General features: G+C 38.2%; 1 protein-coding gene across 1 annotated transcript in view; it reads right to left on the bottom strand.

Moving 5' to 3' along the window:
* The window catches only part of SNTG2 (syntrophin gamma 2), a 277,686-nt gene that overhangs the window by 76,192 nt on the left and 183,649 nt on the right, over positions 1–17,845 (bottom strand). The window contains exon 9 of the mRNA XM_063331136.1: positions 5,956–6,083. Within this exon, the coding sequence (XP_063187206.1) occupies positions 5,956–6,083 (128 nt within the window). The remainder of the gene's footprint in view (positions 1–5,955; positions 6,084–17,845) is intronic.

The raw sequence follows: 17,845 nt of genomic DNA, 5'->3' as shown, positions 1-17,845 counted from the left end.
CTTTGCATGAGAATTACTGATCTCGTTATTTCTCTGTCAAACTTGCATCACATTTAGTGATCAACTTTATCCTCAACTTAACAGTCAAGTAATGTTTCCATGACCACCCAGCAATTAAGAACATTCACAGGAACCTAGTTCTCACTGTATATATTACCTTAGCTCTTACAGAGAAAAATGACATTGATGGATGGTGAGACATGTAGAATGATAGAAATAGTGGTGCTATATTATAAAGGCAAGTGAATAAAAAAGTTATTGAATTAATAACTAATCAAAAAGACTAAACGTCATGCTGCATAGAAATACTCAGATAGACTCCAATCATATCAACAATATGAAATACACTAATTAAAGATGATTTCAGTAGTTAATACAATGTTTCTCTTCCATGTTCAAACCTTCTGAAAATATAACTGGAAAGATCCTGTGCTAAGAAGAGGAAGGACATCTACTACACTTTTTATCTTTCCATTAAAATATTCTGGGGGATTTTTTTTGCTTTTGTTTTGTGAAACGGACAAACACGCTTCACAGTCCCACTCTACAGTATTTTCAAACATTCTTCTTCATGTATAAGGAAGGAAAAAAAACCCTGTCACATTCTCTCTTGCTTCTGTTAATATCTATGGTGCTGATAAAATAAAAAAAATACATTGTATCATTAAGTCACTAGTCTTAAGACTTGTTGGGAAAAATAAAATGAAAAGTCAAGTGAAATGAAAAGTCAAAGGTAACTCCTTTCTCTTATAATGAAAAAAGAATAACAATCAAACAGATATGGGTGTTCCTGGCCATCTCATGACACGAGAGCTAAAACTATGCCCTTTTTGCCAAAGTTACTGAAATACTCAAATGCAGTACTGAAGATTTAAAAATGCATAGTTTAACCAAAACCAAAGTCATATAGGCTAATCTGATTAGATTAGGCTAGATTTGATCTAAACCACACTAAAAGTATACTACAGTCAAACAGACAACTCTAGCTATATAACATGTTTCTAATTGAAAAATGGTAAAAATATTGAGCAAGATGCTGACATGCCATACATTGTCATACTCCATAATTTTTTTAAAATAAAGGCAACAAAAAGATGTCCTTCAGTAACATATCAGACTCTATCTGACCTGAGGCTGTCTGAAAGTCTGAGTTTATTTACACCACCAGAAAAGGAATATTGAAAATATGAAACAATCCTGAATATAATGGAGAAGCAAAATGAACAAGGTCAGAGGGGCCATCCAGACTGGCCGACAGCAGCTTACCACATCACAACAGCAGGAGTAGTTGGACTTGCAGGTACTATACATAGAATACACAATACTATATATTAAAACAAACAGTCTGTGATTGATTTTAATAACAAAAGTATCCTAAGTCTGCTGTAGCCAACTGCAAGAATTCCACAGGTGAAAAAGCTGGTTTTCTGTCAGGGAAAAGGAGGATTGAAGAAAGCAGAATGGATAGACAGCAAAATAATCACACAGGCTTCAACATCCTTTCCCAAGCCATAACATTTTGCATAGTTCCAAGGGAATGTCAAAAGCCAAAGGGATATAGATAATTTTGGTGGAAAGAAAGATATGGACTTCTGAATTTATTTCAGGCAGGAAGCAGGGGAACAGGCCTTTCATACAGTCCATCCACCTGAAGAGAAGGCACACAGCTATTTATGGGAAACTATATATGGTAGTTCCAATATTTCAACAACACAGACTTGAAAAGTAATCTGGCTGTTCTGGTGCCAGTGCACCTCCTCAAGACCAACTGAGATAACTGTGAGGAAAATATATGACAAAGAATTGCAAAAAAACAAAGTTATGACAAGAACATGAGGGAGACAAAAATTTACAAGGATGACATATAGACTCACGGACTCATTTAATACTGAAAAAGCAAGCATGCCGTCTACCAACAGACGTAGATAGGCTCCAAGTAAATATTCAGAGAATGGCAAAATTAGCAAGTTAGTCATTAGGATCAATGATACATTCAGGGGAATTGTCATGGACTCATTGAAATGACTTTAGACTGATGGCTGAAATTGGAAAAGGGGCGGAGGTGTGTAGATATGGTTGAAAGGAGGATTGTTATCTAGAACTGATGTCACCATTTATACTTGTAATTGCTTGTAGATTTTATTTCATGCAAAGTAGACACTTGATTTTAAAGAGCAATTACTGAAAACAAATGGAATTTATTTTTATACGAACATGGGGAAATGTAAAAGAAAGGATAAAAGTGGGATAACAGCAAGAACACGTACATGCATTTCAAAGGAGGAGGGAATAGGAGAAGAGCAATCTGGTATCCCTCAGGCAAAAATAAACACCTTTAGTAAGAACGTGGGAAACACCTCATCCACAGTTAATCTCAAGGTGGTATTCCTTTAATGCTCATATAGATATTCTTGTTGGTTTACCAAAACAAGCAAGGAGCATTTAGTAGAACTAAAGTATCATGGGACGGTGAGAGGCTTTATGGAAAGATTTTATCTTCCTTTTGAGAGTTTACTACAAAAAGGAAAAAAAAAACCAAACCACCGTTAATAAAGGAGTGCTGTGTATACTAAGTATATATGGGAGAGAGATGCATCACAAGAGAATATGTCTTTCCGAGACTGAAACTGAAAGCACTAAGCTCCTCAATCCTTACAAGAAAAATATATCTGTGATGGGTTGATCCTGGGTGAGCAGCTAAGCATACATGTGGCCACTCACTCCCCCACCCCTCTCCAGTGGGACAGCAGGAAGAATAAGAGCCAGAAAACTAGTACATTGAAATAAAGATAGTTTAATAAGCAAAGGAAAGGGGAAACAAAAGCAATAACCCAATCTACAACTGGTTGAGTATGAGCAGAGCACGAAAAAGAGAAAGCCTTGATGTCGTGAAAGCAGTGCTCAGCAACAACCAAAACACTGGTGTGTGATTAACATTGTTTTAGTCACAAACCAAAACACAGCACCATATAGGCTGCTATGAAGAATCATAGAATCATAGAATCATTTAGGTTGGAAAAGACCCTTGGGACCATCGAGTCCAACCATCAACCCCACTCTACAAAGTTCTCCCTTACACCATCTCCCCTAACACCACATCTAAACGAGTCTTAAACACATTCAGGTGTGGTGACTCCCACCACCTCCCTGGGCAGCCTATTCCAGTGTCTGACCACTCTTTCTGTGAAGAATTTTTTCCTCATGTCCAGCCTAAACCTACCCTGCTGCAGCTTGAACCCATTCCCTCTTGTTCTATCGCTAATTACCTGTGAGAAGAGACCAGCACCAACCTCTCTACAGTGTCCTTTCAAGTAGTTGTAGAGAGTGATGAGGTCTCCCCTCAGCCTCCTCTTCCTCAAACTAAACAGTCCCAGCTCCTTCAATCGCTCCTCATAAGATTTCTTCTCCAGGCCCTTCACCAGCTTCGTTGCCCTCCTCTGCCCTTGCTCCAGCACCTCGATATCTCTCTCATATTGAGGTGCCCAGAACTGGACACAAGGTGCTTCCTCACCAGTGCTGAGTACAGGGGGACAATCACCTCCCTCCTTCTGCTGGTCACAGTATTTCTAATACAAGCCAGGATGGCATTGGCCCTCTTGGCCACCTGGGCACACTGCTGGCTCATGTTCAGCTGCCTGTCAATTAGAACCCCCAGGTCCTTTTCCGCCAGGCAGCTCTCCAGCCACACTTCCCCAAGCCTGTAGTGATGCATGGGGTTGTTGTGGCCCAAGTGCAGGACCCAGCACTTGGCCTTGTTGAAGCACATTCCATTAGCATTGGCCCATCAATCCAATCTATCCAAGTCTCTCTGCAGAGCCTCCCTATCCTCATGCAGACCAACACTCCCGCTTAGCTTCATGTCATCTGCAAACTTGCTGATGATACGCTCTATGTCCTTATCAAGGTCATCAATAAAGATGTTAAACAGAAATGGTCCCAACACTGAGCCCTGAGGGACACCACATGTGACCAGCTGCCAGCTGGATTTAACTCCATTGACCACCACTCTTTGGGACCACCCATCCAGCCAGTGCTTGATCCAGCAGATCGTATGCTCATCCAGGCCATGAGCCGCCAGTTTTTCCATGAGAATTCTATGGGGAACAGTGTCAAATGCTTTTCCAAAGTCTAGGTAGACAATATCCACAGCCTTTCCCTCATCCAATGATCAGGTGATCTTGTCATAGAAGGAGATCAGGTTCATCAGGCAGGACCTGCCTTTCATAAACCCATGCTGACTAGGCCTGATCCCCTGGATTAACTCCACCTCAGCCAGACTCAGTACATTAGAAGGCGGTTTATTTCAAAGAATTCTCAAAATGCATGTGCTACTGGTCCGGGAACTGGAATCCCTTGGGATTGTTGCATCTAGCGCACAGAGTGCACAGAACAGGAGTGAAACTGCTTCAAGCTATCAGGATGATAACTGAACTCAGAGGTTTAAATGTTCCTTCTTCTTCCACTTATCCTTTAAATTTAAGAACACTGCTGACAAGTTGATGGTGAGTTGGTCTAAATGTGCACATACAGATTTGTTCACTTAATTCACAGGAGAGCTTCTAAGCCTTGAATGGTTGGAGGCCTGTGATAGATTGGGAAGGGTTGGACCACGTGAACTGGTCAACTGAAGTAGGAAGGAAGTAAGTGGTGGAGGAAGTGATGAGAGATTAAATGAAATGGAAGTAAGAGTTCAGATGAAGACTGTGGAAGAATCTTAAAACTTTTCCAGACAAGTTATTGTTATTTACCTGTGATGCTTTAATATAAAGTGTGGGAGAGGGGTTCCCACCTGATTTAGGAAACTAACTGCTCTAAGTTAAAAGCAGCATAACTGTCCTACTAGAAAAATAATGTTTTTCGGGTGATTTTCAGGAAACAGATAAAAAATCTGGCATAGATCAAGAAAGGTATAAACATGAATTTCTGGTACCTCGTGGTAACAGGTGACCTGTGCAGTTGATGCTTCAACAGAGATTCCAATTCCCTCATTAACAAGAATTAATAGAATAGAATAGAATAGAATAGAATAGAATAGAATAGAATAGAATAGAATAGAATAGAATAGAATAGAATAGAATAGAATAGAATAGAATAGAATAGAATAGAATATTTTCAGTTGGAAGTAAATAAATACAGGGCAACACACAATGAAAATGGAAAATAACAACAGTGAATGAACTCCTGTTCTCATACATATGGAGAACTGTGGACTACTTGGCCACAACTACTAGTAGATTTGAGGCAGGCCTACCACACGGAATGGTTTGCAGAAAAAAGCTGATGCATGCTGGGATGTGTTAAACCTTTCTCGAGCACATTATTTACTGAAGCTTTATTAAACTTCGCTTTTACTTTCATCTTTCCTGAAGTCCAGGACAATCACCTCGGACATCCTATTCAACTGCTACTTTATGAACCATTACTTAGGTCTGATGCAAAAAGATTCTACGATCAAAAAACCTACATTCTGTACCATGTGCTTTGCCAAAATCTTTTGTTAATATGTGTCTCTATATGAAAATGATATGCAACACAGTCATGACGATTATGCACTGTGTTATAATTTGTAAAGAAAAAGGAGAGTTAATTGATAATATTAGACTTTGTGAATATGGAATTATTCTATTAGAGAAGTGGAATGAAATGCAGTACCTTCAAAACTAATTCAAGTAATGTCAAGTTTAACCTCTGTACTAGCTGCTGACGCTAACTGAATTCCCAAGACAAAACAGACTACAGAAACATATTTGTAGGAGCTATATTTATTGTCCGTTTTTACTTTATCTTTGGTAATCGCCATGCATGTCACTAATCTCAAGAGAAGATGGGTTGCATAGTTTTTAATAAGAAGACTTTCATATCTCCACTCAAAGAATTCTTATATAGCCAACACTCCACAGCAAAATAGTAGGTACAGCTAGCTAACCCAGTGCTACCCCCTTTTAGATTACAAACCTTAATTTATCTGTTCCAGCTTTGTACCTCGAGATTCGAGCCATTGACAGAGGAACTGATAAGGTGTCTAGCCAGCGCTTCTCGTATTTTGGTTCATTAGCTATGGGTGAAGAAGGTGATGATGGAGCCTGTACAGAATAAATGAGAATCAGTAAGTGCAGTTTATCAGATAACAGTGAAAAAAACATGAATATGCATCTCTGGCTCTACTTGTCTCAGAAGTGAATAATCATAGCAATAAAACTATTCAAGAAACTCAGGATTTAGTAGAGAAATAAAAAGAAGCATTCATGTAAAAGGGAACGCTAGCTATCTTGACATTATGCTTGTGATTTAATTTCAGTATTGCCTTAAAGATATTTATATTTTTGTCAATATATCTGACAATAAAAAGGAAATTCTTTTTAGTCATAAATGTCTTGAATTTTCTCTAAATACAACATAAAATACATTTCTGGTTTAAATTAATTTGTTCTGTGCAACTCTTCTACATGTCTCAGACAATCGTCAGACAAAAAGACAAAAATAATATCTTAATGTACAGACCACACTAGAGAATACTGGTTTCTTATTTATGCATTGTGACTTTTATCCAGAATGTTATTAAATAGTAGACCTAAAACTCTGATTTCTGTACTATCACTATCCATACACAGACTGACGAATTTTGAAATTTCATCTTTGAGGTTTTCCTTCAAATGCTTCTACTAGAAAGGCAAGATTGTTGATATTATCTAAGCAGTAAGGGATGTCCAGATCTCAGAACACTGAAAATATAAAATTTTACAGTCTACTCATTTCATGTAATTACAGCATACAAAAGAAAATAACGTTAAATCAAAGGTGTGCAAATGCGAATTAAGTTAGGCGAATTAGCCTGATATATAGCTGTTGATAAAAGGGTCTACTCGAGCCTAACCTAGAGGTTATACACACACTGTTCAGCCTGCTCATATATGTAGCATCTTATATACTGCAACTAAATACTGCGTGAAGGCACCAAGAATGAAACAAGCTAAAAAGAAAACATCTATGAAGTTCTATAAATTGTCACTGAACCACTAGCACTAAAACATTCAGGAAACCGCAGGAAGAGATACATCTTTGTTGATGTACACTTGCAGAATATGCGGTTTGTTCCTAGGAAAATAATATCCAGATGTTTACATCACTGTATCAATGACTGAAAGTACAGTACTATGCCCAAATTATCAAAAAAGACAGGAACCAGCTTTGTTTGCAAATTATTTCAAAATAGTGTTTACAGGCAAAAATCAAATTAATTAGAAACAGATTAGAAAATGCTGGAAACCACTGCTCAGTGTACCAACTCAGATTTATGACCATGATTATGAGCTTAAAAAAATATTTATTAAATAAACAATAGAACGAGCTGAGAGTTTCTCATAGAATGCATAAAAATGATAAATTGAAAAGTTTTTATTGGTACTTATAGCTCCACACTACCTTGACAGCTGAGCATTTCACTCTTCTATACAAATAGCACTACTACGTACAGAGAGACAGCTGAGAAGGATTCAGAGTCATAGATATTTAGGTCAAAGTTAGGCATTTGTGCTGTCTCTGGAACAAAATTATTTGTCCCAGGTTGTACAGAGGACTTTCCAGTAGAGAAAGGAGTTGAAAGCTGGTTATTTTTATGTGAGCTATAAATATGCACTGAGTAATACTTACAAAAGGAAATAAACTTCAGAATGACACGTTAGCTCTGTTATGCCCAGGTGTTCAAAGCCATAAAGTTTACTCTAACAAGCATCCTGGGAACTGTTCTATTTCTATTTCTTTTTCTTGCTTACAAGGATTTAGGGTTAATTCCCTCCCCACCCTGGCAAAAGCTCTTTCTTATAGTCAGGAAGGGCTGATCTTTCTATTTACTTCTTTAAACAAATCAAAATAGTGAGTTTCACATTCTAACCGGACAACTCAGAGTTAGTGATCGAGGGACGCTTTTCTAGTAAACGAAATTGCCAGAGTTAGTAACACTAAAGAATCTTTTAGACTGCAGTCTCTTTGGGGAAAGGAATTTCATTTAGAGTATTTGCAATCCCTAGAACAATCCAGCTTTCATTTGATTGAGATCTCCTGGTGTTGTTGCAGTATGCATATTTCATAATCAAGTCCATAGACTAACTCTATTTCATAGAATTATCCCCCAAAGGCTAAGGTGTCTCCAAAGCTCTAGTATAAATTTAATAATATCATCGTGAAGAATCTGATGCATATTTTAGAATCCTGTACAAATTAAAATAATTGACAGGACCACATGCAATCTTTGGTTGAAAATGATCAACATAGTCGAACGTGCCTGTCTGGAAACTGAAATGTCTAAGAATAAAGAACAAGGTAGCTTATTACAGTCAAACATAAATGCTTGAATATGATCACTGAATTTAAATACAAGAATCAGAAAATAAAGAACATAAACAAATTCCTGAAGTACCTTTACCTGTTGTTTCCATCCTCTCAACTCTCAAGATACAGAAAACATTTAGAGAATTTAAACATAAGCCCCTGTCTTTTTCTTGTGAACTATTAGCTGTACTTCTTTTAGCGGGCTCTTATAGAAGAATATTCTGTAATATTCTACGCAATTTAAAAGCATTTGTGAGCAAAAAATTCATGTGTGGGTCACTCCTGCAATTTAATATTTCCATTTGGCCCCTTATACTTGAATCAAATGCTTTAGTAGGATACCAGGGTAAAGAAAAAATATCTCAATGTAAGTAAAGATCAGAATTTTAGAAAATCTACATCACAGCTATCCGTTAGATTCATGATTTGGAGGGCAAAAAATGGCCAAAACCACTTGGTCAAAATCTATTAACCTCAAAGTTATCGTACTATATTATAGAATGCCAAGCTGTTACAAATGATGTAAACTCATAAAGAAAACGTGTATTCTCCAGACAATTTCAAAGCTGTGATATTTGAAAAACACCCTACAAAGTAATTTTCCCCCAGTTCTGTACCACTTATTCCTGCAGAAAACCTACTGCATGATCTGAACGTTAATGACCAAGAACAGGAAAAGGATATGAAAGGGTCAAACTGGTCTATCATAGGTCCAGCAGTTCATTTTGTTCAGTTTGCCCTATAATCTATTAACACTTCAATCTGAGACAGACCTTTTGATGTATCTCGTTCTAAACACATGGATAAAAATAACAAAATGAGGAAGAAGCAAGTCCATACAACTTTTGCAAACAGAGGTCACGCCTCACAAATCTTTTAGAGTTGACCAAAACTGTTAATTAGTTACAAGAGAACCAATTGCTGAGGGGTACTTGGGTTTCCAAAAACCTTTTGTCCCTCACAAAAGGTTCTTAACACAACTTAATAATTAGCTAAAATACAGTAAGCAAAACACAGCAGTTAAGAACCAGTTTTCACTGTGGAGGGGCACTATCAGTGGACTCCCACAGTTACATATGCCATTCAGAATATTGATTAATGATCTGGACAAGATGGTGAACACTGGACTGACCAAGTTTACTATGCACAACAAGCAATAAAGAATGATAAAAAGAAAACCAAACTGCAAACAGCTGCAGAAGCAGCTCATGACTGAGAGACAAAAGGACTGCTAATAGTATAGTAGATAAATGTATAGTAATGCACAGGAGGAAAGACAATATTAACTTTCCCCATACTGTAATGAGATATGAACAGGCAATTAACACTCAAAAATAAGATCTTGCTGTTCTGGGAAAAGCAGATGTTGAAAGGTATGGAATAGTTTCCATGCAAATAATGATGAAGTAAACCAAAGATTCATTAGACTGGAAAAGAAGCAGCTGAGGGAATTGTATGATAAAGGCATGTAAAAACATAAACAACAGAGAAGGGGATTAGGCAACAGTGGTTCACTTACCCTTTTCATATAAGAAGCAAGGGTATCGATTAGAGGTAAAATACAGTAGGATAAAAGCAAAGAAAAATTCTATTTATATAATAAACTCTGTCTCAGGAAGCCCTTATCCCACAAATTATTGGAGGTGCAGGAAATACACTCTATAAATAATTCTACATATCTCCTCTGTTCTTGTATTCTCTTGAGGGCACCTGCTTGGGACAAGCTATTTGGCTAGATGGTCCTTTGGTCTGACCCAGTGTACTGAGCTGGCTGACCTTCAAGCCTTCTGCCCACTAAACAGCTGCTGCTGCTCATGTTGAAAACTCTCCACCCTGTTTCCTCCAAAGCATATAAAAATTTGGCTGTTTAGAGATCATCTCTGCAATCACAGCTTTTATCCTCTCATTCATTTCATACCTTTGGCTTTCTGCTGACACCGCCAACAATGTTGCCAATTAATGCCAATTTGTTTGTAACACCTGTCCATTACAAAATGGAATGAACACAAAAATCTCATTTTTGACAGAACACTGAACAAGAATCAGGTTGTAATGACACATAATCACTACCCACCTGGGACAGCTGTGTACTGTTGACCTGGAGGAGGCTCTGATTCTGTATCCCATTAGCAATCATTGACGTATGAAGGACAATGTAGGCAAGTGCTTTGTTGCTTTTTTAAACGACTATATAACAATTCATTATGGGGCAACCAAGAATTCTTCCCCTAAGTAGAATGAGTCCAGAAAATCCTCCACTGAGAGACCTAATCAGAAATGTCTCTATAATTAAGTTTCCATTAAAACACAGGAAGGAAGGCAAAAGATCACAGCTGGCTGAGACTGTCAATTTTTAATCTTTGTTTGACATACGATTTGCAGAGCTTGGGAAACTCAGTTATTTTACCTTACTTTTTAAAAAACTGTCATGGACTCTAAATCTCTGCAAGAAAAATGTCACGTCCTCAGCAGGAAGTGTTTCTGAATCCCCCCTAGTAACTTAATTTGCAATTTCTGCTTGGGCCGCACCTTGAAAGCAGTCACAAAGATATTTTAGGTTAACAATCAATCTTTCGTTAAACGTGGGCTTCAGTGTCCTGGTTTGAAGTAAAACAAAACCAACTTTCTGTTCAGTAATTTTACCTCTTAGCTAGGCCTTTTCTAACTCTCTGAAATTAACAGCATATTGTGCCGAAAACGGTTCATTCTCAGAGTGCTAAGACCAATGTTTACAATTAGTGCCAAGGAATGGTATGCAGGGAGGCTCTTGCTTATACTTATTGCTGTAACAACGAAGGTCAGCTAACTCTGTATATTTGCCCCATTGGAGGGTCAGAAACAGAAAAACGTAAAGGGGTCCCACATGCGGGGAGGAGCGGACAGGACAGGTGACCCAAAATTGACCAACAGGGGTATTCCATCCCATCTGCCCCATGCTCAGTATAAAAGCTGAGGGATCAAAAGGTCAGTCTCTTTTTTTCTTCAATGCCCAATGTCTGAGGAGGATTCTGTCTGTTCGTCTGCCTTTGATCCTGATCTGTGTGTTCCTGACTCCAGCTCTGGAATCCAGTTCCCACACGTCGCTGAGTCCAGCCTGGACTTCCCCAGTGCCCGCCGGTGACATCATCCTGGGAGCTTAATACGGTTTTGTATATACTGTATCTGTTTTATTATTTCCTTTTTATTCTATTATTAATATTTCATTAAAGTAATTTAGTTTCTTTTAAACTCATAAATCTCTTTATCTTTCCTCCTCCTCTCCCTGTACGAGAGGTGTGGGGAGAGCATCTGTTGCCGGCCATTGGCCAATTTGGCCAAAACCACAACATTCAGGCAGGTTGAAGCTGGGTTAATTCACTTCTGGAGTCAGAAATACTCAGGGTCATGTTACTCAGGATGCTTAAGCTTGCTTTTAAATATACTGGTTGAAAGATAGAGCTCAGAGGGTTGTGATTAGGGGCACAGAGTCTAGTTGGAGACCAGTGACGAGTGGTGTTCCCCAGGGGTCAGTACTGGGTCCAGTCCTGTTCAACATATTCATCAATGACCTGGATGAGGGGATAGAGCGCACCCTCAGCAAGTTTGCTGATGACACCAAGCTGGGTGGGGTGGCTGACACACCGGAAGGCTGTGCCACCATCCAGAGAGACCTGGACAGGTTGGAGATCTGGGCAGAGAGAAACCTTATGAAGTTCAACAAGGGCAAGTGTAGGGTGCTGCACCTGGGGAGGAATAACCCCATGCACCAGTACAGGTTGGGTGCTAACCTGCTGGAGAGCAGCTCTGTGGAAAGAGACCTGGGAGTCCTGGTGGACAACAGGATGACCATGAGTCAGCAATGTGCCCTTGTGGCCAAGAAGGCCAATGGCATCCTGGGGTGCATCAAGAAGAGTGTGGCCAGCAGGTCAAGGGAGGTCATCCTCCCCCTCTACTCTGCCTTGGGGAGGCCGCACCTGGAGTACTGTGTCCAGTTCTGGGCTCCCCGGTTCAAGAGGGACGGGGAACTGCTGGAAAGGGTGCAGCGGAGGGCTACAAAGATGATTAGGGGACTGGAACACCTCTCTTATGAGGAAAGGCTGAGGGATTTGGGTCTCTTCAGTCTGGAAAAAAGACGTCTGAGGGGTGACCTTATCAACGCTTATAAATACTTAAAGGGTGGGTGTCAGGACGATGGGGCGAGGCTCTTTTCAGTGGTGCCCGGGGACAGGACAAGAGGCAATGGGCACAAACTTGAGCATAGGAAATTCCACCTAAACATGAGGAGGAACTTCTTTCCTTTGAGGGTGGCAGAGCACTGGCACAGGCTGCCCAGAGAGGTGGTGGAGTCTCCAACTCTGGAGACATTCAAAACCCACCTGGACGTGTTCCTGTGTAACCTGCTCTAGGTGACCCTGCTCTGGCAGGGGGGTTGGACTAGATGATCTCCAGAGGTCCCTTCCAACCCTATGATTCTATGATTCTGTGATACTTTTCATCTCATATTACAAATACTCTCTGGTTTGCAGAGTCTTCATACTGCATGCAGATGAAGGACTATATCTGGAGGAGTAATGTATCTATTACAAACATTCTCATACCACTAATAAGCAAAGAGGCAACAATAATTGGTACAGTTTATTCTTAGGAGACTAAACTAATTCGCACCAATTATTTCTTCCCTTGAAAGAAGCTACGTTTTTCTTTGCTACCACAATGCCTTGCTGTTGACACCAGCATTGAGAAATAGAGAGGACAGGAGAACTTCTGCACTTCTGACTGTAAATGTAAACAGTGCAAATGATTTCACAAAAGACTTATTTATGTTCTACAAGAGTTAGATTTTCTGTCAAAACTCCTTAATTTTTGCAGTTACTTGCTAAATTGCATGTTTGAGGGTTTTGAAAGACTGGCAGGATATACACATGTAAACTTAAGTTTCAATAAATTTATATTAATTTATATGTATTAATAAATCTAATAAATTGTTATTTTGGTGAAGATTGAAAGGTAAACTGGCATTTCTACCAAGCACATATATATGGAAGAGGCACAGCTAGTTCAAGTTTACTGTCTTTGTTGATACTGGTTCAAAAAAAGATTTTTGCTATTTCTCCTTTGGTGAGCATTGCTGAGAATTTATGAGAAGAATATAAAATATTTCTCTGTAAATTATGTATATGAAAATGCTAGCAACATTAATACCTTTGATATTTATATATTGAAATATTTTCCTAGTAAAAACAACTCCGAGGTTGAAATCATAGAATTATAGAATATCTCAAGTTGGAAGCGATCCATAAGGATCATTGAGTCTAATTGCCTGCTCCTTGCAGGACTACCTAAAATGAAATCATACGACCATGAGCATCATCCAGATGGTCCTTGAACTCTGAAATGCTACAAAACGGTTGGTCAGAGCTTCATTTCCTTAAGCTATAACTGAAAACATTGGCCAGTAAATTTTAATGGATTTTAGTAAAAACTTTTAGATTACTAAATACTAACTTTCTTGCATCTTTTTGGTGCAAACTGTAGTGTATTTGTCAAAACTCCATTACTAAAAATACTACAGCATACTCAAAAGCAAGCCCTCAATATAACATGCTTTTCAAAGTAGGCAGATTTGTCTTTCCGTTATTCTGGAGGGAGAGAATTAGAGTTATATGATTTCTTTCAACAGCACCAGCAACCATTCAACTCACAGTGAATTGGATAAGCTCTCTCTATAGTTTTCAGTCAGGTCTGTGACTAAAAATATATCTATATATTGTATATACCTATATATTTATATATATAGCTAGGATTAGTTTTCAGTGGATCAATGAGCTGATCTGACCAATGTATGGCTGAGCATTTGCTCATACTTATTCCAAGGACAGACAGGAAACAGAGGCTGTAGATTGGCTGGAGAAGACGACAAGACCTCTCCTTTTAGCAGTAAGAGAGTCTTACATTAGCTTACTTTAATTGCTGAACAACACAATTAACAACTGTTCAGCCAGGAATAGAGACATGAGTGAAACTCTTGTGATGCACAGCTGAAGAAACACATTATTGAGATATCTACCGTAAATAGGAGTCAATTAGAGCGTTCGACTTGTCTCAGAACTCAGAGGGAATTAATGACAATATCAAAATACCTGTGCATTGCTTTGATGCAGCTTCAATTCAGGAAAGGGTCTGTGTTTATTTATTTTTAATGGAATTCTTACATGCAGGTGCACAATGCTGTGACAGCTTTAAGAAGACAGTAATTATCTGGTAAAATATGCATCAGCAAATCATTTAATAGATAAAGGCTTCTATACAAGAAACAAGCTCTTCCAGATGAAGTAACAATGTGGACAAGTAATGTGATGTCTTTAAAATTCAGCGAAAGCAGCAACTTTTAATTATACAGCTCTATTCTACATTATTTTAATTGACAGACGTTGTATAATTAAATGGAAGGTGAAACAGCATGTGAAACAAGGATACTACCCCTCCCTTTCTATCCCTGAAAAGAAACACTGTTTCAATTCTAATGCTGCATCTCATGCATGCTTTTGAAATTTAATGACTGCTCTTGAAGACACTTAATGCTTTTTAATTAAAGGATGATTTTGCTGACACTGAGCACCTATACGTGGTGTTTACATGGAGAGTCTGTATAGCAGTACATGCTAGGGACTTACACTGCCCTATTCACTGTAGTAGCTATGCGTTTAAATCAATGGGATTACTACTCTACCAGTGAGGAATAAATAACAAACCTTTCAATTATATAAGTTTATCTAAAAGTGATTTACAAGGGAAATATTAATGAATATTTCATTACAGCTGTGCTGCTAGGTGCTATTACATTATTTTTTTTTAATGAACCAATAAGGTACAAGCCTGACCAAGGTATTTTTAGAGAATACTTACGGACTATTTGACAGAATCTTGCACCTTTTTCTTTAATTTGTTTCCCTCAGGCTAGTGTGTAATTGGTTCCTGAGTAACCTCAGTAACCTTGCCTGGAACACCTTTCCAGATATATTTTTCCTTTGGGGGTAGGGGACAAGGGCCAGAGTAGTTTGTATTAAATCTCAGCACAAAAAGCAGGAAGTAATTATGACTCTTCTGAAACAATAACAGCAGTTAGGAATCAAACCCCATATATAAGGAAAAGAACAGAACAAAATATAATGTTGAGATTATTATGGTGTTACACTATAAATGCAAGTGTACCCAAACTTCAGCTGTTACAGACAGTTTTTGGCAGCCTTTCATATTCCCAAATGGGGCGTGCTCTCCCCACTTAGAAAAATTAGTTCAAGGTTAGGGAAATTCTTTGAAGTCCACACAGTCTGCACATCCCCCAGGATAAAACCAAGTCCTGACTCTTGCTTGTATCACTAACTAGGAGTTCAGATAGTGTTAATCTGTTGCAGGAACTTGTGGAATGACACTGGGTGCCACTTTGAGGGAGACTCATTGAAAAATGATAGTGAAATTGAGTCACTGTAAGCCATTTATAGCATGTACCTGAACTGCTGGAGTTCACCTATGCTAACATCAAATCTAAAACCAGGTCAGCACTATATGCCTCTCTGTTTCCATGCTGATCATTACACCAAGGCCTGGTATTCAGAACAGTAGTCAAACACTAACCTGAGACAACAGCAGATGGATCTTTCTAGTTAAAAAAAAAAAAAAGGTAAAAAAAAGTAAAAGCTTGCTTTCGTGTCTTCTAACACTTCAGCTTCCTCATCTAGTCTTCAATCTCGTGAATGCCACCACATATATTTCCCTCTAACCAAGGACTTCTGGTACTCCCTGCTAACACACATGAGAGATGGCTGCTGGCTGCTCTTTGTTTCACCATGTTGGCAACAGGTGAGAAATGGTCATAATTTCAGTTAGTCATACAACAAAGTCTCAAATTCTCTTTATAATCTAGCCCTGACATGAAGCGGTCCATTTTGCACCTTTTTAGTCATAGGCAGGAGAACAGATAATAAAAGTAAAAAGACAGATGATTTTGTCCATGAATCGAATGTAAATTTAATTCCTCCACAGCTCTCGTTCTGCACTCCGGAATATCAAACAGAAGAGCATCATTCATTAATAAATAACACCACTCCCCAAAACTGCTTTATCTATCTTTGCAAATGAAAGGTACTCAATGCACTCGGTGCAACCTACAGAGCAATGCACTCTGCCTAAAGCAGATGCCTGGTGACAAGTCAGATTAATTGCTCCCCATGATCCACCAAGTAAGCAAAGGGACTCAAAATACTTTAATCACAAGTGCAATCAAAAAAAAGGAAATGCATAAGGATAAAGAAAATTACCCAATTTCTATCAGAAATTATAAAAAAAATACTAAATTGGGCTTTATATCCAAAGCCATTTTATATTTGCTATAAGAAACAATGCATTCACATGAAAGGGCTGTGTATGGGGAAAAATACGTATAATTAAAAAATGAAACCAGACACCTAACAAATGCAAGTTACTGTTTTCTACTTGGCATATTAGTTCTATCGTGATCCTGCTGCACTTTCTTCTGAAAGATAAATAACAAAGCCAGATTCTTTTACCTGACCTTTCTTGGTCTTTGACTTCTTTTCCAGTGGCAACAGACTTGGATTTAGGCCAGCTCTCACTTAAAAAAAATCGAAGCTGCCTTCTTTGACAGTGTGTGAATATGAGATTAATTTTCAGTGCTTTAAGTTTCTAAACCAGTATTGGTTGTTGTAAAGCAGCAAATATTGCTCAGTGTTCATCTACTTAGTAGCTAGTAAGACTTTGAATTTTCAATGCCGCATTTCCTTTCACTAGCTTTTGTTAATGCTCTAAGATAAAAAAAGGAAATCCTAAACCCATATTTGACTTAAACGTTACTAGGAAATTAAACAAGTGTTTAATTGCTGTGCAGAAGAAATGACCAACCTGATCAATCAGATGTTAAATACTAGAAGAAATGTCTGCTGAAAGGATTAACAGTGACAGTGGGAATCAATCCAACTAAAAGATAAGACTTTTAAAGATAACTTTTATTCAGTTCATTAGTGTCATAGTGAAAGTCCCAATCAACTCTCATCACAATTAGAAAAACACATCACTCTTGAACAGTTAAATCTAAATTAAACAATTTCAATACTCAATATCAACACCATTTCCTTAACAATTCTGTACTAGCGGAGTAGGAAGGTGTTAAATATTTAATAGGCTTTTTCCATCTTCTACTGCTATGATTTCTGAAAGGTGTAATCAGAAACAGAAAACTTGGATTATTTTCCCCTGTAGGTGGAAAGGGGAGAGTCACTTCGTATTTTATTAATTGAGAAAAAGAAGCATACTTATTTGCAGTGTGTTTATCTTATTTCAAAAAGGTCCTAAGTGCAGCAGCAGTTGAAAATATTTAAGTGTAGACAGCTGTGTTTTGAAGACAAAATTTTAATTTTGTCTTCAACAAATAAATGGAAGACATGATGATGATTACTTTCATGAGAGTAACCATGTAAGTTACTTAGAGCTGTACCTCTAAGCAAGCTATTTTTTTATTACA

The sequence above is a fragment of the Chroicocephalus ridibundus genome, chromosome 3, assembly GCF_963924245.1.
Source record: "Chroicocephalus ridibundus chromosome 3, bChrRid1.1, whole genome shotgun sequence".
Classification (NCBI taxonomy): Eukaryota; Metazoa; Chordata; class Aves; order Charadriiformes; family Laridae; genus Chroicocephalus; species Chroicocephalus ridibundus.
This window is presented reverse-complemented; position numbering and strand designations above follow the sequence as displayed.